Consider the following 25293-nt stretch of genomic DNA (forward strand, 5'->3'; position numbering starts at 1 on the left):
TGGTATGGAAAAGCACGGTGCACGTGATTAAAGCCATCCAGGTTCTGACGACTGTTGTAAAGTGAATAGAAAAATGAAACAGTGCTATAAGGGGTCTTAAATTACCCAGACGCTATAACACTTCAACAACTTTGGCCTAAAGCCTAGTTGGACTAGATGGTTTAGCTTTAAATGTGCTTTCTAGTCTTCCTTTTCCTCCTAGTCTCAGGGTTTTCAGCTTCTTGGAAACATGATACCACAAGTTTGATATTGTTATCTGCTACCAAGGAAGTGGGGTCACCTTTTGACTGGTGATCTTCTTTGCATGGAAAATTGAAGATGGGAAGAGAAGTGCTACTGACTCACAAGTCTTTCCTGTGTTGGTTGTGAGCCAGCATCCCACTAGGTTGTGAGGGAGGAGGCAGTGGGCTGCCCTAGATGCTCTGCACAGGGGAAGACCTGAAGCTGATGCAGAATGATCTCTTCAGAGGAGTTGTGGTGTTAGTGTTCATCATCCTGCCTGGATTTCAGCTTGGATAACTAAGTTCTACCTTCTTAAATTTCCTCTGTGTTTTCCACTGGGTCGGGGTCTTCGTTTACACTTCCCATCATACCTTGTTAAAATAATGATTTTACCCCAAGGTTGGCCACATTTTGTAAAGTAAATATTGTAAAAGACAGGGGTGATTTAAAATGCTAAACAAATGTAACGTAATTGAGATAAGAGAAATTACAGTAGTGTCTGCCAGAGTTACCCTGCAAGTCACCAGTCTACTTGCAAGAGAAGGAGATGGTGTAGCTGAAAGCTCCTTCTCCCATGGGTAAATTTTGTAAGACGATTCCAAACCCAGTCATGTCTATACAGTCTTGTGCTTTTTTCTTACTGACAAGCTGAAAGGATGCACTATTCAACTGGTCCAAATCACAATAGTTATAAAACCATTGTTGTTTAGTCTCTTGTTTTAGACTGCATATTTCCAGTGAACCATCTGTAATGATTAACTTGGTGTCGGCTACAATTTTCCAAGTCAGAAATGTAAATCATGTTTTTAAAAGTGACTTAGGCATTTAGGAGCCTTTTTTAAAAAAGTCACTCATGCATTTTCTCTTATTTTGAGGCTAAAAAACATGATTTCTTTACTCTTGCTGGGTTTCTATTATCTGGCACTAGTCATATTTCAAAAATTCTATCCTGTGTTACAAAATCATGACTGTAGATTACTAGCTAATCCAGTAACTGCTAGGCTATTTTTAACTCTTTAATTTTATTTTAAATTGCCATAAAGATGCAACTAACAAAAATAAATACACCATGACACTTCCTTCTTGTGAAGTATGTTTTCTAACCCCAAGCACAAGAACCACCTTAAGTAATGAACGCATTCTAAAACTGAATGGCTGGACAACTTTAAATTGCTATGCTACATATTAAGAAATTCTTACAAAATTATCCAGTAAATGAAGTGTCTGCATTGTTTTTTGACTCAGTCACTTAAATATAGTCACTTTACTGAAACGATGGGGACCGGCTAATGAGTAAGTCGAGCTTGGTTTGATTGATTTAACTGTACTCGAGAAGACTGAGGTCAATCTTGAAATAAACGTAGGGATAATATTCTTGATTGCTCAGCTGTAAGCCAGGAATATCCATGCCAGCCTGAAAAGGAAATAAAGTAATTTAAGAATGAGACAAAAACTGTTGGGCTGTTTCAAGATATGATCAATTGCATTTTTACCTCTTTCAGTAAAGATCAGTGTACTCCTTACACTTGCTCTAATGTTCATGAGAAGTCATGTTTGGTTCTGACTGGATACATTCCTAAGTATTTTAGAAAGTGTAACTTCTTTTTTTTAATTTATAGTTCCCAACTGATCTCACCCTTCCTGCCCTCCCCCTGGTTGTATGCTGTGCTTATTCATTAGGATATATGTGTTTGGGTTTGGATGTTTTGTAAATTTTTACTTTTAACTGAAAGGCTTAGGGAGAAACTAAGCCTCTTGATTCGCAGGAAGTGCAATACTGGATTAAACTGGGGTTCATCTCATTCAGTATCCCATCCTTGAACATGGCCAGCACCACATGCTTTGGAGGAAGATGCTTTTTTAGGCAGCTGTGGGACAATGTGTCCCCACATTAGCCTCAAAGATTTAAGTCTCTGAAGCGCAAGGTATCATTTAATTTGGTCCCCAGACCTTGAGCACTTGTTGGGTGCAAGCAATACAAGCCTAGCAGATGTAGTCCTGTTCAGAACTAATGGCTGTAATCTCTCATGCCGTAGTAGAAAGAAGACATACATCCATGATACTTGCTGCTGCTACTTCATCCAGGTGTTTGAAGACTGCATTTAGAACGTCTCTCAGACGTTTTGAAGACTTCTTGTTGGGTTGCAGCAGCATTGCCTGGAAATTCACTGGTAGGCCATACCTGTAAATATGCAAAAGTACACTAAGCTCTGCGGGTGGGGTATTGGCTGCATATCTTTCCATGGACTTTTCCTCCTACCTTTTCAATCTTGTTGACCTGTTTCCACCAGCTCACCCCTCTCCTTCAGTGAGGCTTGTATTTCACATATCCTGCCTCCCTCATCAGCAAATTACCCTGAAGCCCTTTTACTTCTGAAGCTGAAAGTGGACTTCTCCCAATACTACATGCTTCATTTTACCTTCCCTTGGAAATGCCCTTGCTTAACTTTTCCATCACTGTCAAGCATCAACTGTTTTTCTTTGCTACTGCCTGCATTTTCCCTATGCACATCTAAACTGCTAAAGCCAATTCTGTGAAGTGATAGTTCTCCCCTGAGAGGAGTAGAAAATACTGAATGAAAGTAAATTGCATTTTGACTTCTACAGTGATCTGTTTTGTGCATTTATTCACTTACCTCAGAACAGATTCAACAAAAACTCTTAAGGCTTTTATGTGAATCCAAGCTACAAATGCCTCACTGAAGTTCACTTTCAGCCAGCGCAGTAGTGGACCCTATGGAAATAACAACCGTATGTTTATTTCATTTCTTGTTTTGAAAATACAAGTGATGATGGTACTAAGGGTGAACCATGTACATTGGTGACTGTGATCTCAGAGGGTAGGAAAGATCCCAACATGGGATGTGGGTAACCTTGCTGTGATTTCTGTCTTATACACCATACTGTTGGAGCTTGGGCAGTCTCTGTTTCTCCCATGTATAACGGAGATACTTCCTTACCTCAGAGGGGGACTGGACATGTGGTGGTGATTATTATAAAGGCCATGTCAATGCATATTGTATTGATAAATTACTTACATACTGTTGTTTCTTGTCAGAAGCTAATTTCATCATTTCTTCCTTTTCACATTTCAGTTCTCTCTCATCAAAATAAAATTCTCGAACTATGAACCTTAAAACAAATGATATGGCGTTGACTATGGCTCAGCTGTGTCCCAGTGAATTACCGTTTCATTTGTTCTGCTTCTAGCACTGGAGTTGGCAATTTGGGCTGGAGGGCCACTTAAGGCATTTTGGTGAGCTGTTATGGGCTGGGGGTACTGACCTGGTGCAAGAGAGGGGCTTTGATCCTATCTGGGGGTGCCAGAAAGAGCGGGTGGATGGGCAGGAGTTCCATGGAGACAAACCCAGGACACCCCTATGGGCAGTGCACACTTGGCTGGGTGGGTGGGATGGGCCTGCAGGCATATAGGGAACAGCAGGTGGGCCAAGATTGTGGAGTGATGACAGCAAAGGGCCAGGGCAGGGGGCAGAGCTGCAATCCAGTCCCCACATGTCCCTGTGACAGGCACTAGTTCCACAGGCAGGGACGTGCTGGGGAGCAGGTCATGGGTCTGCCTTGGGGCCTGGCCCTGCTCTGTCTCTACTCCATGATCCCCGTCCCACCTCTGCCTGCCCATCTGTCCTGTTTCTGAATGCTATTCCCCACCTGCCTGCAGCCCTATTCTACCCACTCAGCCAAGCACACCCTGCCCCTGGGGTCCTGAGCCAGTCTCCATGGAGACACTGCCCACCCACCTGCTGTCCAGGACCCCTAACAGTGGGTGAGGGCAGATAGGCTGGAGTGCTTGGACAGTAGGACTGAGTTCAGTGGTGGTACTGCCCCCGACACGTGCCATGGCTCAGGCTGCCCCCACAGCTGTGTCAGGTGAGGCCCAAGAATCTGCCATGAGCTGGATAGATTCCCTTGGATTGGATCCAGCCCATGTGCTGTATTTTGCCCACCCCTGTTCTAGCTCAATAGGCATTCATTCTTGAATTGCCAACTATGTAACAAGTACTGTGTTGAATGGTGGGGAGGCAAGGTGGAGTTGCATTGCTGTCGCAGGAGTTCTACAGGCAAGCAGAAAGGGCAATTCCAGAAACCACAGTTGTAGGCAGATGCTGGGCCACTCTAGGAGTGTGCTGAGCTTTCCCTGTCTCTGTAGTATGGATGCTGCTGGCTAGTGTAGAGTCACCTTTTCCTGCTCCCTTGACTGAGGGCCAACAGCACCATTAGAAGTAAGCAGTTCGTGTATTTAGCAGAGTGCAAAAATCACATTTGTCCTTGGTTTTTGTTTCTTGCTCAGGGGCTCCCAATGTCCTTTTCCCCACCCCACTCACCAAGATGATGGCCTGGCCCACCCTGCAGATGCAGTACCTGTTTTCTCTAGCTTTGGCTTTGAAATCATCCATCACTTTTCTAAACAGGGTCACAGTGAAGAGTCCTCCTTCTGCATCCTCAGCGATCAATCTGCAGAAAGAAAATGCACTGCTGCAACCCAGCACAGAGAATGCCCTGTGGTTTCATTACCCCTGCTTTTGATTTCTTTTCTCATTTCCAGAACTTAAGTGATCCCATGAATGCTTTTACAGCCTTCTACTGCAGCAACTGCATTTGGAGGCCCAATGTTCACTGATGCACCTGGAGCAGGATGTGAGCCTTTCTATGCCTCAACCCATCCAGGAAGCAGGGTTGGTTGAAGGCTGTGTTCTTTCTTTCTGTTTTTTCCTTCACTGTCCCATTTTACTCCGTTCCTCTTTCTTTCTGCCCATCTATTCTGAGACAGGAAGCAGCAAGCATTCCCTGCCTTTCCACATCCTGCCCTGCCTCCTCAGCTTTCTCCAGCTCCCACAAGTGGCTCATTCCCTGGTTGTCCAGTTGATATTATCCCCGGGTCTTGTCTGGTTCCTTAGTTAGCCATTCCCTCCCACCATGACCCACACTTCTCTGCTGCTGACTAGCCACTGGGGTATTTCCTTCCTGGTAAGTACAAAAGGGCAAGTGTTAAGTTGGCTTTGGTTTTATAAGGCATAGTTTTAAAGTTCATTTAACCCATTATGGGAAAAATGGGGGGGAAAAAGATACCAGCACAACATCTGATATTTGGCTGTAAAAGAGTGAATTTGACCTAGATGATTATAACCTGCTCCTCTCTTCACACTGTTAGTAGGCAAAAGAAATGGTTTGATATTTGTGTGGTAGGTGTTGTCATAAAATAACAAAACAACTGACATTCAAAGGGAAAGGCAAGATTATTAGAAATCGTATTTTTTTTTAAGCTTCTCCATTCTTCTGCTTTTTCCCCACCACCAAGCACCTTTAAGTAGGGATTGAAGTGGAAATGACAGAACTGACCAGATTGGTAAGTTTACATAGAGCCCTTCTGTTATGTATACTTCCCTTTCCACAACCCAAGGATTAAGATGAAAAAAGCACAGAGATCCTTGGAGTAAACAGGGTAGCTAGCTCAGGAACTTCACTCACTTTGTGGATCGAGGCACCACCATATCAGACAGGGACTCGTACGTTTTCTGCCACTGTGTGTAGTTTGACCTGTGGACAATACACAACAAAACACATCAAGTCGCTGAAAAGACAGATTTTTATATAGGTGAGTTTGTGATGGCCATCAATTTCCCCAGTGCTTGTGGCCACACCACTCCCCAGGACCTTATGCAAACATCCCGGATCCCTGAGCAATTGTGATCAGCCTGCCTGCTAGGTTTTCTCATTCTCCTTAAAAGCGGAGTTCCCTTCGCATCCTCATCCCAAATTCCTCCTCTGTCAAGGTCAGCCCAGCTTTGAGGTTTGTTTTCCTAAGGTAAAGCCAAACATGGTTTAAAATCTGATATTCTTGTGCCCCAAAAATCAAGAAGCAAGAGCCATCATGAGATCTGGGAAAAGCAACTTACACCGAAAGGCTGAAAGATCCATGGTTATCTGGCTGGAGAAGAAAAGACTGAGGGGAGATTCAATAAGCCAAGTACCTGAAGGGCGATTTATCAAAAAGATGCAATAGACCTTTCTCTGTGGCTGTAGGGAACAGAACTAGGAGCACTGACCTCAAACTACAGCAGAAAAAAATCTAGGTTGGAGATTAGGAGGAACTTTCTAACTATGAAAGTAGTCAAGCTTTGCAACAGGCTACCTAGTGAGGTTATGGAGTCTCCATCCCAGGAAATTGTCCAAAGCAGGTAAGACGGACACTCAGCTGGGATGGTTTAGATGGGGATGACCCTGTCTTTACCGGGGGGCTCATAAGGTCCCTTTCCAGGCCTACTTCACTGGGATCAGGGAGGAGATGGTTCCTAGATTTCTGGTGGGAGCTAACACTTTCTCCTAACCCTGGAAAGACCTGAGGTAACAGACTAAACATTTACACCATTCTGTACACAAGGCTGTTGCAGGTCATTTCTAGACGTTTATGCTATTTATTAATCTGATTTTTTTTTGTCCCTCACTTTTTCAGCCCTGTCTACTTGGGAGTCATGATAAAAAAAAAAAAAATTCCCATCGGGCAGAGAGAGAGATGCAAAACAATGAGCAAGCCAGAAGTACAATAAAAATATTTTTACTTGTAAAGACTTCCCTAAAAATAGGTTTTTCATCAGATGTCTGTCATGGACAGAAAACATCAAAAGTGAAGAGATAACCAAGGTTTTGTGAGCTGTAATGTGAGAACTCATACATTTACGAGTCTTGAGTGATGTTGTCATCCTGTGTGCCAAGCAGATAAATTCCTGTGTGATTTTAGAATTGAGGGATTTCCTACATCCTGGAGTCCTATTCCCTGAAGTTGTAGGTGACTATAATCCCTTTTGTAAACCCATCAGGCTCCTCCTAAAACCTCATTAAATTTTACTTTAACTGCTCCTGGGGGGAAATTGCTCCCAAATCTCACTTCTCTGGTGGCTGGAAATTAAAAGAATGTTTCTAACTTTAATTTATTCATGGGCTAATATAGTCTTTAGAGGCAACAATCCTCCTCCCTCTGAGATATTAACCCCTTGCTGATGTATTTCCCTGATATAGCAGGCAGAGATCCAAACCAAAAATCTGAATCCAGAGGTTGGATGACTGTTTGCTTTCCTCAGGCCAAGGCACAAACACGCGCTCACACTCGACTAGCTTACTTTGGAACTACGACGACAAGCGTGATGAGGTATTCAGAATTCAGCACAAAGTCCTCTTTATGCACAATATCAGCTAATGTACGCGTCAGCAGATTTCCCCTAGACCAAAGTAAAGAAAGAAACATTAGAGGAAACGTGCATAGGTGAGTACCGCTCAATGCCATACAATCTCAATGCCGTAGAGAATCGTTCAATACTGTTATACACTGAAGACCTCCAGACAGGCGATGTCTAAAAAGCTAGAAAAGTAAGGAGGTTGCTTGTTTGTTTTAATTAAATAGTTAAATCTTGGGTGGACTCAGTTCTGTTGGCACGTAGCTGCCTTGCACTAGAACAATTTATTCCCCTTCCCATATGAGGATATATTGTATTGGCATAACTATCCAGTGTTGTGCCTCTTAGACAAAATACAATTAAAACACTTCAACTTTTGAGTATATGCAAGCCTATGCACAAAAGGGCCAGGACTCTGTTGTCAGCACACACCATATGGTTAGGGGCTTTTACTGTCTAAGAAACCCCATCATGGACCAGGACTTCACTGTGCTAGTTGCTGTGTGAACAAAGGGCAAAAGATAATCCCCAGGTGATGAAGCTTACACTGCATGCAAGACGAGAGACAGCAGATGGATTCATACAGATGGGATGGAGATAACAAGCAGGTGCAGCAGCCAGAGCATATCAGCAACTTAATTATGGACCAGTGCCAAATCAAAAGGAAAGTTTTAAAGAAGGACCTGCATAATTGCTGGGTTAGTGGTGGGTAGTTTTAAGGCTTTTATTAAATCCTTCAGATGTTCTCTATGCCTTATTTAGTACCTATGGAAGGACTGTTTCTGCCATATTACTTCATTGCCTTCAATTTCCCAGGAGGTCAGGTAGGGTGTCAGGGATCTGGGAAGAGGCCAATTCATCTGGACCACGTCCTAACTACTGGGCCAACAATGGGTGTCCTCTGCCTCAGGCACCAACCACTCTTCTGGTGAGTAGGGCTTTGGGGAAGGAACCATGGGGAGATCAGGGTTTGACTCTTCATTTAAGTGGGGGGGGGGGGGCATTGAACCTGAATCTCCCATGCCATAAGTGAATGCCCTAACTACACTGCTACTGGCTAAAGGTGGGGACAGTGCTGGCACCACAACATACCAGTATTTTGCCAGATGAAACTAATCTATGAGTCAAGACTGAAATTGTTCTGGATGACTCAAGCTGCATTTCTGGAGAATGCCATTAAAAATTATACCCAGTTCTACAAAAGATGTGCACATATAGGATCCCTGACATGATTAAAGAGCATAAACAAGTAAAGAGAGAAGTAGCAATATGTAATAAAGTTAGAGGGAGTGGAACTAGGAGTAAAGGGAGGACATGAGGAATTGGCAAAATACAAGCTGGAAATTCATGAGATGCAGACAGCTATATAAGAGTCACCTATTGCTTTGTACTTGTAAGCCAGACTGAATTCAGCACTACTGTAGGAAACAGCCCAGGGTTGTATAGGGCTGCAGTGGCTGGCTCAGTTGATCTTTTCCATGTCTACTTTCTAATTCTGCAGGATCAGTTCAGAACAAACGCAATGACATTTGGTCCTGATGTTACCAAACATTTTTGTGGAGCAGCTTTTATAATGCAGCATTAGGAACTTTAGCCTCAGAAAAGAGAGGAGTCCTACTGGCCTTATTTTGTGGATGTGTTGAACACCCCATCTTGGACTGAGTTTAGCTATACTGGTGGATGAGCAGAACATCTGAAAATCAGGCCAGCAGGATACATGCCAAAAAAAGCACAAGCACTCAACATACTGACAATCATGTGCTGTACATACACAGTCCTTTTCTCCAGGTTTTGCAAGTTCCCTTTAATGTTGTTGTAGACTTCTGCTCGGGACTTCAGGTCTGTCTCTATCTGTGTGATTTGCTAAACATAAAAGCAAAAATGCAACTGAAGTAAACAGGCTGTTTTCATTTGCAAAGCTAACAGTAGCGTAGTATAAACAGAAAAATGCAAGGAGCTGCACTGAAGGCTGATTTTGTTAGGTAGGAAAAAGTCTGGTCATGTTTCCAATGCAGTCTTGTATCAAGGCCAGAAAATTATAAGAGAGTTGCATGCATGTTGCTGAAGGATACAGCCCTTGCAAAGAGGCAGGTCTTGCTGAATTTAAGGAAAGAATTGTAGGAAAAGTGCCTGTTAACAAAGTACACTGTTTCCATTTCTTCCTATCTCCCTGCCCTCTTCTGTCAAAGGTGTTGGGTACTTATGTGGTCCCTCAAGCCAAAGAGGACTGGATGTGACCCCCTCTGAGGTCCATCAATATTGCTTCCCAGAGGCCTGACCCTGCATTCACTGACACCAGTGTCAAAGGTCCCATTGATTTCAGTGGAGCAGAAGCTGACACTGCTTGGAGGATGCATAGCTAAACTAGGCAAAATTCCAGCCTGAAGGTACTGCCTCGTTAGCACTCCCCATGTCAGATTCACAAAGAGACAGCTCTGGATACTACTCTCGCCACTCCACAACAATATTTGTATTTGTAAAGCCATTTTAGAACTGATCCAAACTCATGAATAGCATGTGCCCCCGGCAGCTGGGGGGGCACGGTGGCGGCAGCAATGGCAGGAGCAATAAATGGGGGAGCTCCCACAGCCACCGTTGGCACTGTCAGCGGTGGGGGAGGAGGGCAGGGCGAGTGCCAACCAAGGAGCGGCAATCACCCACAGCCGCCACCAGCAGGGATTGCGGACTGCCCGCAGACACTGCGGACACTTCTTGCAGGGGGTGCACTGCCATGCTTAGGGGGTATACGGGTACCCATGTGCAGCCCCAACACATCACCCCTGTCCAAAACTTATGGGTATTTCTCAAACTCCATCTTATCATCTACAGTGAAAAGGGGTCTGGCTCTCAAATGACCTGTTTTACAGGGATGTAGTGATAACACAGGAAACAGAGGCAGGCAGCTGCAAGGAGTGGAGAATCTGGTTTAAAATGACTATGATTTAAAGCAGGGGTGGGCAGTTATTTGGGCCCAAAGGCCACATGGGAAGTTTTGATGAGCAACAACTCACCAACACTCCCTATCGGTCTGCAGGTGGGCAGGACGCAGTATTCAGGGGCAGGCGAGGCCAGGATGATGGGGCCAGGTCGTGTGTCAGGGCCCAAGCCACTCCCTGCAGTCCCTGCCCTCCTGGGGAAGTGTGGGGTGTATGTGGGGAAAGTTGTGAAGGGGTGTATGTATGTTGCAGGGAGGTGCCTGGGCACTTACACACGTGCAGGGAGGCCGCTCTGATGCGCTGTAAATCCAGTGTTTTGGAGCAGACTTGATTAATTGTGTCTGCTGCAGCGCAGAAATTATGCTCCAGTGGCCTTCAGTGTCACATGTACCAGTGTCCCCGCATTGAAAAATGGTGGTGGGGCACTTTGAACTAAAGGTCGTTGAACAAACTTTAGTTCAGAGTGCCCTGCTGCCATTTTTTCAGTGTGGGAACACTGATACATGTGACACTCAGGGGCTTTTAATTACTGTGGCTCGCTAATTAAAGTGTCGCTCCCAAGAGCATGTCTATAAATGCCCTAGGTCTTGGGAGCATGCCTGGGGTGAGGGAAGGAGGGCAGGGAGGAGGCAGGGGGCATGTGCAACAGAGCTCATCTGGGTGATGCAGTCCACAGCTGCCCTGGTGGCTTGCACTGCACTCCCACCAATGCCCATAGCCTGGCCCAGGTCTGTGCGCGCAGCTTCCAGCAGGGCTGTTCCTGGTGCGGCTGCAGCCAGTGCGTGGTGCTCTGTTCCTCCCTACCACCTCCGGCACTACCTCCTGCTCCTGCCACTGACCCTACATCGCACCTCTGTCCTGCACACCTCTGCTTCTGGGAGGAGTGTGGGGGGCAGGACTGGGAAGGGCTGTGGCATGACCGGGCTCTCCTGCCTGTGTTAGGCTTATTACAAGATAACCCTAATAGAGACAGAAGTGCATACTTCTGCCACAGCCCTTCCCAGTCTGGCTGTGCACAAGGTGCTCAGGCCACTTTCACCTGGCACCAGCAGCAGTGGCAGCACCCCAATGGAGAACTACTGGGGTAAGCTGAGGCAACACAACAGTCATTCTCAACTGGGGTGCTGCTCTGTTCAGAAACATTATGGAGGGGGGCCCTGAAACAAAAAACATTGAGTCACTGGTCCAGAGGCTCCAAAAAGGATTAGCTTATGCTGCTTTGGGGACTATAGTTCTTTAAATAGCAGTTAAGCCCTACTCTTGTTACCTTGTAGCTCCAGTGCTACAGGGTAAATAATTCAGCCAACTTGCAATGTATTTTGGATTACTATAAAAACAAAGATACCGAAGAAGCAATACAACAGTTTTCACATGGAGAATATGTTAATATATATTAAGAGCAAAATGTTATCATGCAGAAGAACTATGATTAAGATGCAAAAGAACTATATCAAAATTTTCTAGGCAAAACTGTTAAGTTATGTTGGCAACTTCCAATAACATGACTAAGTTTCATCATATATCACCAATCTTTAATTCTGAAAGAACTAAACTGTTTCATTATATAAGGTTTGCCTTTGGTTCTGACTCCTATTCACATTAGAGTCAATGGGAGCTTTGCCTTTGAGGAAAGACTCACAACCTGGCACCACTCTCAAAAACCAGGAAAGGATAATACTCCCTATCTGGATGCCTTTTAAGACATTTGTGAAGATGAGTTACCTTTGTTAATGCTTCGGCAATATTCTTCAATGGCTGCTTAATGGGATATTTGGCCATGTCCCATTCAAACCGCATCAGATAACTAATTAGGTCAACTGAAAGGACATAAATAGAAAGGTTGAGAAATATGCTGAAAGTTGGTGCTATTCTTCACTTGCAATCTCAACACAACATTAATTAACAGTGGAGATGGGCGCAAACCAGACTCCCAGGCCTGAACGTCCCCAGAGTTCTGATCCAGATCTGGACTTCCCAAACATGGGAAAGGTTCAGAGACAGACCCTAATGTTTTATTAGATTTTTTGCTGAGCCAGCCCATCTTGCATTACTATTCAAGTCTCATTAAAGCAGATTGTTCCTAATAAATTAGCCACTGTTAAATTAGTTGTCCATTTTCTGGCCCAAAACATATACAATAAGATAAGACTATGTTGATTAACCAACCTTAGTGCTGATCATTAAATTACAGAATGACTCAAGTTTATAATCATGTCAGCAAGAGTTATCACTGGGGTACTAACTGGAGTCAATGAAACTGCAGTGTCCACGGTCACTGAGAGAAGAATGTGATCCAGTTTGCTAATGATGCAGCTCACATTGTTACTCATTTCTGACTCAGATTCCTGCCTAGAGTCATATCTAAATAACAGCTGATTCAAAATTGAGCAAGGGGCTCTTGATTTGACTTTCTAAGTGTACTCATCACAAGCCTACACTCAGCTAATAGAAATAAAGCTGTATAATGTTTCTACAAAAGGATACATTAATCACAGTTTCCAAAGTTAGAAATTCAGGACAAATTGTTACGCATGCAGCCTCCCCCCACTTCCCCTCCTAACAAATGAGTCACACTGCAACTCAGTAATGGTAGCCACTGCTGATTCTCGTGATGTGGAAGAAATTGACTTCTAGTGAGCAAACTGAGACTTAGCAAGATGCACTGGTTATGAAACAGTTCTGTTTCCTGGTACCATCAGGGCTGCCCTGGGCATCAGGATGTGAGACTACCCTGACTACTCCTTTCAGTGCACTGGCAAATGCACTACATAATGTGTGAGATCTGTAATGAAAAACTGCCCTATTGCTGTAGCAACAAGTTACAGTTCCTGTCCCCTCTTGTGACATTAAATCCACTCTCCAGTCTGCTGCGATCCTTTCCTTTGACTTCTCTTACCCCAGGGAAGAGTCAGTTTACCTTATTAAATTTCGTGTGTGGGGAAAATCTTGTATTTTCAAATACAAGAAAGAATGCTTGGTTACTTATCAAGAAAAACCACATCACAAGAGGTAGAGAGCACTGGAGTGCGTGTCCTTTCTATTCCCACATAAGACAAAAGATAGGAGAGGCCAGATAAAACAATATGAAAAGCCACCACAACGGAGATAGGAGACAAAATCCTGCCCTTTCTCTATGAGTGAGCAAGAATCAGTAAGATCCTGCACTGAGACAGGTGGAAGACAATGCTGGAGAGACCTTGGAGGGAGACCTCCTCCCCCGCCCTTGCAGAGCTGCAGCAGCATCGTGCAGAAAGCGAGTAGATGGACCAAAGCACAGAGGAGCCACCATTAGAACATCTTACAGCCCCGAGGTGGTGAAAAAGCACCTAGAACTATTCCATGAGTCCAGCGGGTCTGGGACCGGGCTCTGGCCTCTGCGCCAGGCTAGAACTAGCAGGCATGACGCTTGTGATGAGCACACTAAGTCCATGCACCGTGTAAAGGTACACCGCATTCCCACTGATGTCAACAAGCAGGTCTTGATAGACATGGGACCAAACTCCAGGTTTGGCCTTCTCGGACATGTAGTTCCATGGAAAGATTGTGAGACTACAGCCCACCACAAGGTCTACTGGGAAAAGGTGCGGGACTATATAAGGCTCCCTTTGACTTGTTGTACTGGAAGTTTTGGAAAGAATTAGGACATGGTGGGGAAGAAGCCTGAGGAGAAAGGTGTTCGGAGATAAAAAAAATATAGCAGTGTTTTTGGGTGGAACAGGAAGCTGTTGCATGGTTAAGATCCAAGTTTGAGTAGGAGCTTTGTGTGCAAGGAGGCTTTGGCTCAGCTGGGGTAGGGTGCTCTTTGAAATAACATGGAAACTCCTGTAAGCATAAGGAAAGGAGCTCAGAGAGGAAGGTATGGCCCAGAGGAAGAAACTGGATTGAGTGGAGTTAAACCTTGGAGAGAAAGTAAAATAAGCCATGAAGGAAAGCTGTAGCTGGGCTGGAAATGTGGAGATTAGAATTTCATATACTCCTTTCCCCTGGAAAGTGGAAACCCTCCGATTTGGCTGAATCTACTAAAATCAGCCTAAAGCTTGGAAGGAAATTGACGATGTGTCCCTCTGTTGGGGAAGTAAGGTCCCTTTAGCATTCATTTCCCCCTAATGCACTGAGAAAAGTGATGTTTATTACAGAAGATATACCTCACCTACATTTAACGATTAGGCAAGGCATGCTTCAACACAACATAGCGCTGTGTATCGCTAAGGAGATGGGGAGACTGCTAATGAACAAGCATGGAAGATAGCTTTTCTAAGCAGACTTTGCCACTGCCACCAGACAGAGAGACCCAGGACACTCAGTACATTGGGTTCAGGTAGTTTCTGCTTCTGAGCTCTTCCTCACTTTGCCTGTAAGTAAATATTAACACTAGCTTCTTTCTGTAGTCTCTGATCTGCTGGCAAGGCCAGCTCTAAGTCTCCAATGCCTAACTCTCTCATGCTGCTCTTCAGGGAGGTCTTTATAAGCATTAGCCTAGTCACCAATTCACATTCAAACACCTCCGAACACTTACTTCTGCCATTTCATCCACAGAAGGAAGTAAACACATACACAGACTGAGCTGCCTTCCTGAGTAACTGCTGATCTGGGTGTTGTAGCTTGTGGGCTACATTCATGTGCTGTGGAGTGGATGATTTTTTTTTGCTTAATGGATTCCATAGCAAGTGACAGAAAGGTCCTATGAAACGTCTTGTTATGGTAACTAACTCAGAAGTCATTTTGAAGCAAGCGTAACTAATTGAAAGATGGACTCTGTTTTCAAGGTTTTCTGTGCCCCGAATGGCTCACAGGATGGTTGGGGGAAAGATGAGAGGGCTTAAGCAGCTGAGTAAGGAATCTGTAGTCCTAGTTTTATCCTTCTTCAACCTGATGTTGTTTGTAAGAAGAAAGAGGTAAACACTGGTAGGCATTGGTATGCTTTGTGTATGAACTGCTAATAATTTTTATGTAACTACTTTGATCATATGGTGTTTAACCTTTCCTCTACTGCAACTAGAACTTGGAAATCCTACACACATCTTCAGAAGCATTTGCTCTAACTTAGAGTTGATCCTATCCATATTTATGTCTTTTTATTTTATTCACACTAATCCAGGCAAAATGTAAGTGTTGAGCAGTTGTGCACAACTGAAGGTGGTATAGTTGCTGATTTGGAACCTGGCTTGACAACACAGGGAGGTACTCTTCCCCAAATCCCTTGCTGGAGCTCTAGTACTGAGGCAATTCAGTCAGTCCATCTGTATGTATTTTCTTTGTGTGACTCTCTTGCAAGAACTAAACTGAAAATGCAGCCCCCAGCCAATTAATTCAATTCAATTGTGGTGGAGTTAATTGTGGTGCTGCTCATTCCCGAGCTTCAAAGCATTAGAGCTTCTGTAAAGCTCTTGTTTGAAGTTCTTCTCTCCTGCAAAAGCCTTGACTCAGTGCAGTGTGCCTGACTACCCAGCCCAGCTCAACCTTGTCTGTTGAGTACCAGATGTTGGCAGAAAAATCATCATAATTAATCCAGACACAAGGACTTGATCTAGGGGGAACTTTTTAATTCAAAGAATGAACACACTAGAGGAAATTGCTGCTAGCAATTACAACTATTTGCATTACACTATCACTCCATGGCATCAGTTAGCTCAGTGGGGGCCAACTTTTTTGGTAAGCATGCCACAAAGTACCCTCCCTGAGTGCCACTTGGATCCCCTTTTCCTGCCTCATCTGCTGCTCTGCTTTCTGCTCCCTGCCCCCTCTGCTGCATGCCATGCACAGAGGCTTCCTGTGTTACTCGTGACAGGCATGCCATGTGATGGGTTGGCTGCCCCTCCAAGTTAGGTAGTATAGAGGGTCCCTACTGTGTTGGCAGTCATATGAACATGGGAAAAAAGACCCTGTCTGCGTGAAAGTGCATAGAAGTCATGCTGCCATGCGTTGATTTGTTTGTTTGTTTGGCAGGGAGGGGAGGTTTGAAGCACAGAAACTTCTAGAGTGGCAGTTAGTCACGAATTACTTACTTGGCTGTATTTCAAATGTTTTCCCTACACACTCTTCAATTCTGCAGAACGCTCATGTATTTCCACCCCTGACTTATCCCTCATTGTCTATATTCATTTTGAACTAACTGTGCTACAGAGACTATTTTATAAAGCCAAGGTAACTTAACTGAATTCAAAGTTGGAGTCCTCTTGGATTGACACTGCCATTAAACTGAAAATAAAACTTGGCCTAAATGCTCTAGGAAAATTTCAAGGCCTATGTAGTAGGTAGGATTCTTCTGCAGGAATTACGTTTCCAGCTGTCATGGTGGTGTATTCCCAGTCAGACAGACATATACTTTTGCTTCTTACAAAAGACGCATCCCATGCGACCCCAACTAAGCAGCTACTGTGGCTGTTTCATGGTATTCCGAGGATCCCACACACATATCAAGCTAAACAGGTATCCTGTTCCTGCATTTCACTGTCACCAAGTTGGATGGCCTTCCGTCACACACGACTCAGCTGAGATCAGTGAGCTTGCAATGAGTGTAACTGAAAAGAGAATTTTTCCTAATATGGGCTGGTTGTCTGAAAAATGAACGTAGGAGGCAGGTACTTATATCTTATCGCCTTGGTAAAGTCTATTTTCAGCTGTAAGTTGGAGGTAAGGACCATCCCCATCGGTGTTCTGGAACTTGGTTAGTTGCTGTCTTTAAAGCAAGGCACTGTAGTGTGTTAGGATAACTCAAGGATTCCTGGCTGGGATGATCTAGTTGGGGATAGCTCTGTTTTGAGCAGGGAGGCCAACTAGATGACCTCCTGAGGTCCCTTCCAACCTATTTTTTTATGGTTCTATGAAGTGGACTGAAAGGATTCCATCTTGTAGGATACAATCATCTTTGAAAGGCTGAAACTTTCATACCCTTGGTTCATATTTACCTGAACTACCTTGATTATTGAAACATAAGTATTGGTAGTACATTGCATAGCCAAGTAATTCCTGCATCCTTTTGTTTGCATGCAGAGCTATTAGAAGTGACGGAAAAAGGGAAAAGGCAAAAGAGAAGGGAGAAAAAAGGGTTAAACATGTTGTTATCTAAGTCATAGGGATATCGTGATCAAGCTACGAGGTTGTTACTTGAGAAATCATCGTAACCTGATCACTGTATCTCTACAACCAGATCGAGATGCATCTCTAGCTCTACCAAGCACAAATGCATGCTTGCAAAAACACAGCAACCGTTAATACTCAACATACTCTTTAGACATTTCATTTTATCCTTCAACCCTGAAACATAATAAATAGGATTATTAAAATTCCCACTCATCAAATGCAGATATTTTTACATGAAAAGCAAAAAACTCCACCATGTACTTACAGAGTTTGGAAGCAACCACTGTCTTTCGACTGTTTACAAATTGCTTGCGTGTGCGAGTTTGGGGGGCGGGGATGTGGATGGGGAATATGGGACCTATATAGAGTTCAACTACTGTATGTTCCTCTGCTATGTAAGGGCTAAAAACCTGTGATAGCACACATACTACTTGGCTTTGCTCTGTATTTCCTGGACCCCTAAAATGAAAGAAAAATAGTCTACTGGAAAGGAGGACTGTGTCAGAAGCTCCTAAATCTTAATTCCATTTCTGACAAAGAAAGAGTCCTTGTGAGATCTTGGCATGGTATGTAACTCCTTTCTCCTTCTGTCAAATGTGAACATTCTTTACAACAGTGCACAGAGGATTAATCATTTACTCTGTAAGTATTTTGATAATTAAAAACACTTTAAGTGCTAATGGCTGCTGTCAATCTAAAAAAATAGGAGCCTGAAAAATATGTATCTAATTCCAGCTACCAGTTCTAGAATATGGACAAGCAGGTACCTCATTACACTACCACTGAAGTAGAGCTGCTGTGTATCAGTGAACTATCTATAACTGCATGGCACTCTGGTATTGCCTTATGTCTGAGGATTTTGAGCAAGATACTCAGCCACAGCATTTCACTGAAGAAAATAAAAGGGAAGCCTGGCATTCTGTGCTCTCACTCTGGAGAAACTGCTTGGCTCACATCATTTGGCCAGTTGAAATTTGAGCTTCCTCTGTAGCAGGAGGCCTAGCCCTCTTCCTGGGGTCTCTTGACTATATATTAACAAACTTTATAGAAGCAGGACATTGGCTGCTGTGGTCCCCCTGCTTCACATGGGGCAGGTTAGGGTGTTATGTCTTCTGTTGTCAAGGTTGATGGTAGTTTCTCTAAGAGTTTAGATTATGGATTGTAGAGGATGGTTTGGATAGGGATGACCGTGCCTAACACAGGAGGATGGACTCTATGACTTCTGGAGGTCCCCTCTAGACCAACTTCTCTATGATTTCTATTACTCATATAACCTGGAAGTGTAGTGTTCCTGTCCTGCTAGAGTAGGGATCACAACACCTCCGTTCTCCCTATTCTCCTCTAAGAATAGCGCTTTCCCAAAATGAAAAATTGGTGTTGGACAACAAAGGGAGCAGGTAAAAGTGATAACTGCAAGAAGGTTCTGCAAACTTTGGTGCAAGCAGGCTTAGGCCCTAGAGCTGTTTTTTCTAAACCAGTATTAGTGAGGGTTAGCCCTTCTGAAACGGAGGTGTCTCAGGCCTGCTTATCCACAGTGAAGACAGAAAGTGTCTGTACATAGCACCTACCTCCACTGGCCAGAAGATTTTCCTGGACTTTATCTTTGGAGTCCTCCATAACATCTCCTATGTACTGTGCAATTTTCTTTATTATGCTTAGAAGTAAAAGAAAAAGCTGGGTTAGCGGTGGGACTCTAAGTGAAGATTAAAATATTTTCCTTAATAGAGAGCTACTCAAACAAAATACTTGAGAAGCAAGGCCCTTTAATTTAATTAAAACCAATAATAAGAGAATGATAGCCTGTTACTTGACTACACTGCTTATTTTATACACGCTGAATTCAGTAATACACTCCAGGCCACAGCATTTTTCCATGGGAATGTTGCTATTGACTTCCACAATGTTAGGAATTAGCTTGCTGAGCATATGTAACAACCTCAAAAACACTTAAATCCACACAAATTTAAGTGCAAATGTCAAGGATCGTCAAAGAAGATTTAGCAAATAATCCTAGAAAAACTGGTTGAAATTAGTGCGTGTAACTCTGCCAGACTGCAAGGGAAACGCCATGGTTTCCCATGTTTTTCTCCTTTAAAAGGGAATCCATTTTTAAAGTTTGTTCGTGATCCTTTCAGATATTCTTGTGACCTACTTTTGGTCACAAAAGCTAGGGCTGTGGTACTGGGAGGTGAGCTGCGGGGCCCTCCCATTCACATGCAGAAAGAAAACCACAGTGTGAGGAGGGAGGTGGGGGAGAGGTGAAGGGACAAGGTCAGGATTAAGGTCAGGTAACAGATTTGGCAGAGGATGAGCTCTCTCAACACCCACTGAAATCAGTGGAGATAAGGTGCTGAACACCTTGCAGGCTCTGACCTCACAGAGTGGTCTACAGAGCCAAAATGCTGCTGAAGCTCTTTGTAAGGATATAAATTGGGAATGAAGAGTCAGAAATCTTTAGAAAGCCCAACCTGCCTATCAGCCCCCTGGAAAAACACTGTGTACCTGTAAAAATAAGTAATAAAAGTATGAGGAAACAACAGATCCTGAAAACTCTCACCCCTTCTCTGCTGTCCTAGTGAGAGGCAGTGCGGACAGGTTTGTACTGCCTGACTTCACCAGCCCGTCTTGCATTTAGCTAAGGGCAGGTCAGCAAGTAGCTGTTTCCGTGGAACAGGAATGCAGTTGCTGCATTCATTTGCATAGCCTGTTGCTAATAACCTTCTGTACATTATTTATTTCAACTGTGGCACACACGTGTGTTATATTAACCCTTGGAGCACAAAGTCAGCTCTCAAATAAACAAACACTTTAGGGACTAGTTATGTAGTGGAAAAAGGTAGTGGTTTTTGTTTTGTTTTTTAAACGCTTTCCTAAGCGATAAATCCTTCTCCAATAGGATAGTTTGGGTACGGATGATCCCGACTTTGGCAAGGTGTTGGACTAGATGGCTTATGGAGGTCATCTAGTCCAACCCCTGGGCCAGATGAGTCTGACACCCCTGTTCTTAGGGGTTGATCATGCTTTGGCAGACTAGTATATTTGCAAGAAGCTCCTATAATTTACAGTGGAAATTCTGCACTCAGGTCCAGCTGTTGAATAAAATCCCCACAGGTACCAAGTGTACCTGGGAAAGCCAGTCAGCCTTAGGAAACTTGTGAAGAAGAGGGATATGGCCGGCTCATAGCCAACATGTGCCTGTGCTACCAGCACCGTAACTATAAACAATGAGTGTTGTCAAACAGGAATAAAGAGCACCTAGGAGAATGTCAGGCTGGCTCAACACATGAAGTCTTGTCCTGTGTTGCAGAACTTCTTGTAACCTCTATTTCCTCTCTGTTCTTTCCCCTATGCAGACTTCTGTGCACAGAGGTGGCGTCCAGCAAAGGATCAGACTCTAAGAGTGATCCTAGAGTGGGGATCCCAGTGAGATCACCACACATACTTATGCAAGTAAGGCAGCTGACAGACATTCATTTGAAGGAGAGCTGGGATGTGATCCCCAATCACAACAATCGTGCTTTCTGCTATGCAACCCATGCATGGCAAGATTCTGGGATTAGGGAATCAGACCCAAATCATACCTTATTGCCAGTGCAGGGGGAGTCTGGTATGGTTGGCTCTGCATTGGCAAGTTGAAAACTGGATGCCTGACAATTTGCTGATTGTCAGCTGGTAGGGACTGCACCATGGTCAGTTGGAGATCCCAGTACAGTCCACCTTACCACATCCTCAATTTAAGGTGCAATAGAAACCAGCCACAAAAATGTTACACATTTTGTGGCCTATTTCCCATTTTATTGCACCACCAATTGCCTGAACATGTGGCCAAGTTACTCTTTAAGACATGATTAACAGGTTAATCGCATCTTAAATGTCACATCTGCCAGGGGCCTCAGTATTACTTGCTGAAGCAAGTAAGGAGTTGGGGATCTGGCTTGCAGGGAGTTGAGACCTTTGCACAAGAGAACTCATACTTATCCTGATGGCTCCTCTTACATGGGAAGGACAAAGTTTTATGGGGAGTTCCTTGATGGGGGACAACTGAAATAAAGAAAACTCCAGTCTTCTTTCATTCTGAAAACTTTGCTGCATTCACTGGGATTCATGTTGTGAGTTTTTTTGTTTAGTTTAGTTTTTTGTTTTAAATTAAAAATAATCCTATTTTCTCTGAAGAAAGCTGTTAAGAAATGCTGCCCCCATCAGTGTTACATTTCAAACAAAGAAAAACAATGACAAAAAAATCCCACAACTCTGCCTGTGGCCTCACTCCTCTCCTGCTCTTATTCAGATAGATTTGCCACTGACTTAATATAGTTTGTTACTGAAGGAATGAAGGCTCTAGCTCTTTATTTGTAGTTTAAACTAGAGACACAAGGGTTAAACCAAACCTGCCCACTTCAGTTGAGTTCTAGACCAGACTTACACAAAGTCAGAGGTAGGTTAACACAAGGACACTGTGTCCTGTCAAAACAATGTTGGTTTCTCATTTGTGTGTAGTAAATAAGATCTATTTTACCTTTCAGCAAAGCTATCAAGTTTTCCCAACTCATCAGAGAGACCAACAAGAGCATCCAATGTCCCCACCTGGGCAAAAGACCATAAATAAGTTAAATGTTCACAAGCCTGTTCTTTAAGAATATAGACTTCTCATTAGCAATTATAAAGCCAACAGACCTGGTAGAATTGAATTATCTTAATGGGAAATAGCAGCAGTTCCTTTCCTAAGGTTTGGAAATAAAAAGAGTCTGGTCTGATAAAAGGAAAGACTATGCATATTAGTCTCATAATCACGCACTGATGACCTCCTTTTCATTTTCTGTTCCTGGATCATCACATAACATCACCTAATCATTAATTAATAAAATACTGTTGTGGTATGAAGCGTGAAAAAGAAACACAATCACAACAGACATACTGAAGTACACAAATGCTTTGTCTGCGTTCTTTGTTGTTACTGAAGAACGTGAGTGTCACTAAGGACATCCCCTAAGCCAAGTTCTCCTTTTTGTGTGACCTGGCACTACAGTCATAATCCTGTGCTTGTGATATCACAATCTGTTCCTGAATTTTTCACAGTTAAGTTTCTGATTGTCATAATGGACTCTGTGCAGGGTCATACTAAAGAGAAGGACTGTAGTTGCAGAACAATTTTGCTGTAGCATGGTACCTTAAAGGACATAAATTCAGTCCTTTCTCCAGATCCATGCTGAAGGCTACATCTCCTGGGGCACCTAGCTATACAGGGGCCTCTGGTCATTTAGACTGGGAAGTCTTAAGAAACTCGACATGGTGCCAGTCCTGTCACTCCCCTTATGCATCACTGGCTACAGGAATGGGCCTAGTAGGCTTAGACAGATTTTTGGATGACTCAAAAGGGAAAAGATGGTTTGGGGGGAAAAAAAGCAAATTCAACCACTTTGTTTTGCTAATTACACTATGTAGAAGTAAAAGAACCAATAGAAATTGTAAGTGGGTACCTTTGAAGCCAAAGGAGCTCACTTGACTTACACCAGCTGAAAGCAAGCCAAAGGTACAATTCCATATTTAGGTCATGTGCACATACCCTATGATAGCTTCTCCAGTCTGAAAGGCCCATCTTAAAACACAGTATGGCATACCATAGCTCCCAGGATACATTCAGTCTAACAACCAGAAGGCAAGATTCCCATTTATCGCATCTGCACAAATCTAAAAGTCTGTTTGTAGCTGGTTCATAGTCCCTTTAGAGCAGTGGTTCTCAATAGTCTTAGACTTGAAGCACTTAAAAACTGCTAGCTCTTAGGTTTTCACTTGGTTTTTTGACTATAGAAAAAATAATAGAGCAATTTTTCTTTTAAAAAGACCTCATAATAAAGACTACAACAGGTCATAATTTTTTTAACACTATGGATTCTTATTTTAAATCTCTGGGTTTATCTTATGAATCATGCCACAACACCCTGGTTGAAAAATCACTGCTCTGAGTTCAGGCAAGATTTTTTATGTACTGAGCATATTCCACTCTCTAACATCCTGAAGGATTGACTAACTCTTGTATAGCTCCATTGACTTTCATGGTGTGGCTCTGGATTTTCACCGAGATGAAAATAAAGCTCACTTTTAAAAAATAAGGATGAAAAATAAGAAAGAAGACTAAGAATCATACACATATTCTTCCTCCTGTTTATCTCTCTAGTTATGTTAGTTATTATCCTATGTGAATGTGTACACCCTGGTACGTCACTTCTCATTTCTTAAGCAACAGGTCTGAGACATTTTCCTTCATTAAGAGCCTTACAGGCACTCTCCTGCATTGTCATCAACTTAAGTACTCTATTTGCATAACGTGATCCTATTGTGAGTCCTGATCTACTACCCTGAAGATCCTGGGTAAGACAGATCAACTAGCAGGCACACAATTTGAATTGGCTAGCCACAGCTCTGGCACACATCATGTCCTAGAGCCATGCTGTGCAGGCAAACTTATAAGGTTCACTCTCAAAGTAATTAAGTGCCTTCCCTGCATAGGCTTCTCCTAGAACGCTCTCATAGCAGTCTTCCTGTTTCAGGTCACTGCATCACCCAGCCCCCATCTTCCCTTTCTGCTTTTACCTTTAGGTCTGGGATAACAAATTTGCTGTTGCTGGATAGGTTGGCCTTAGATGTCACTGTGGTTATCCGCTCCCACGCCTGCAAATTGGCTTTATCTCCTGGTGCAGAAATTAGCCAGAACTCCGACATGATTCTTGATCTTCCCTCTGCTCTTGATCACAAACAGCGCGAGAGAAGCAAAGGGCACTGTGCGAAATGCACTTCTCTCTGGGACCTCTGAAAGGCTACAATGAAGAACAGAAGGTCCACAGACTTTTAAAACCAGAAGAGAGTGAGTCACTCCTCAGCTGAAAGCTTACACAGAACATGACCTTCTCCTGAATGTCATGAAAAGGCTGCAGCCGGTTCCTCCTCCTTCAGGAGTGTTTTATCCAGTGTCTGGGGAGGAGACTTCCCTAGAAATGAAGCCTCGTGGGCAGAATTTAAGGCGTCTATTGCAGTCAGTAGTAAAACTCATTGAATTCACTAGGGGGGCAGTGTGGGGACTTTGGGGGTTTACAAAGCATCCAAGCACAAATATGTCCTCTTGTTTAGCTCTAAAGAAGTCGGGGAAAGTGGTCATGGATGAAATTATAGAGAAGTAGGGCTAGAAGGCACCTCAAGAGGTCATTTAGTCCAACCCCCTGCCTGAGGCAGGAAAGGTCTTGGGTCCCAAAGGGGATGGAGCCTCTGATGCCATGCACTAACCAACCGAGCTAACGGAAAACAAACCCTGAAAACAAACCCTTTCAGGGACAGTCAGGCCAGCCGCTTTCCCCTTTCCTTAATTACATTACTTGCAAAATTTCTCTGCAGAGGAGCAGTTCCCAAAACCACAGTTTAAGCAGGATGATACTACGATGTCAAGAATAAATACATGGTGCAGGGAGAGGGCCACCGAGGGGCGACGGGCAAGTCCGCTGGCCCTCACCGAACAGCTCAGCCTGGCAGAGCGGACCCGGGGTGGGAAGGGAATCGCCCCCACCCCTGTTATAAGCTGAGATCACTGATTCAACCCCAAAGGACTGGGGAGCAGCTGAAGCCCCAGGCTGTGAAGTCTGGGGTGGGGGATACTTACAAGGTGTAGCCCCACATCCGGTGACTGAAGGAGTGAGGTCTGCTCAGTCCAGAGGATTCAGAACCGACTTGGCTAATCTGACCTGGAATACGAAAAAAAATTCCAAAAAAAATAAACTAAAAATCTCCACCCCCCGCAAACCTCCCCGCAGCGTTTGCTGCTGGAGGACCGGCGGATCGGGGTGGTCCTCCCCAGCAGGCCGAGGCCGAGGCCG

The 25293-nt window shown here is 43.8% G+C and overlaps 1 protein-coding gene across 1 annotated transcript; it reads right to left on the bottom strand.

The window, feature by feature from the left end:
* Nucleotides 1-85: 85 nt before the first annotated feature.
* Nucleotides 86-25189, bottom strand: ATP6V1C2 (ATPase H+ transporting V1 subunit C2). The gene is made up of 13 exons (XM_019537405.1): nt 25080-25189; nt 24023-24246; nt 21948-22015; nt 19000-19085; nt 12071-12165; nt 9184-9275; nt 7359-7457; nt 5710-5778; nt 4603-4695; nt 3261-3354; nt 2859-2956; nt 2275-2404; nt 86-1636 (listed from the first exon to the last, which is right to left on the bottom strand). The coding sequence occupies exons 2-13, from the start codon at nt 24149-24151 to the stop codon at nt 1541-1543; spliced, it is 1149 nt and encodes a 382-aa protein (XP_019392950.1). The 5' UTR covers nt 24152-24246; nt 25080-25189; the 3' UTR covers nt 86-1540.
* Between the last annotated feature and the right edge of the window lie 104 nt (nt 25190-25293).

This window comes from Crocodylus porosus, unplaced genomic scaffold, assembly GCF_001723895.1.
Source record: "Crocodylus porosus isolate Cpor-Errol unplaced genomic scaffold, CroPor_comp1, whole genome shotgun sequence".
Taxonomy (NCBI): Eukaryota; Metazoa; Chordata; order Crocodylia; family Crocodylidae; genus Crocodylus; species Crocodylus porosus.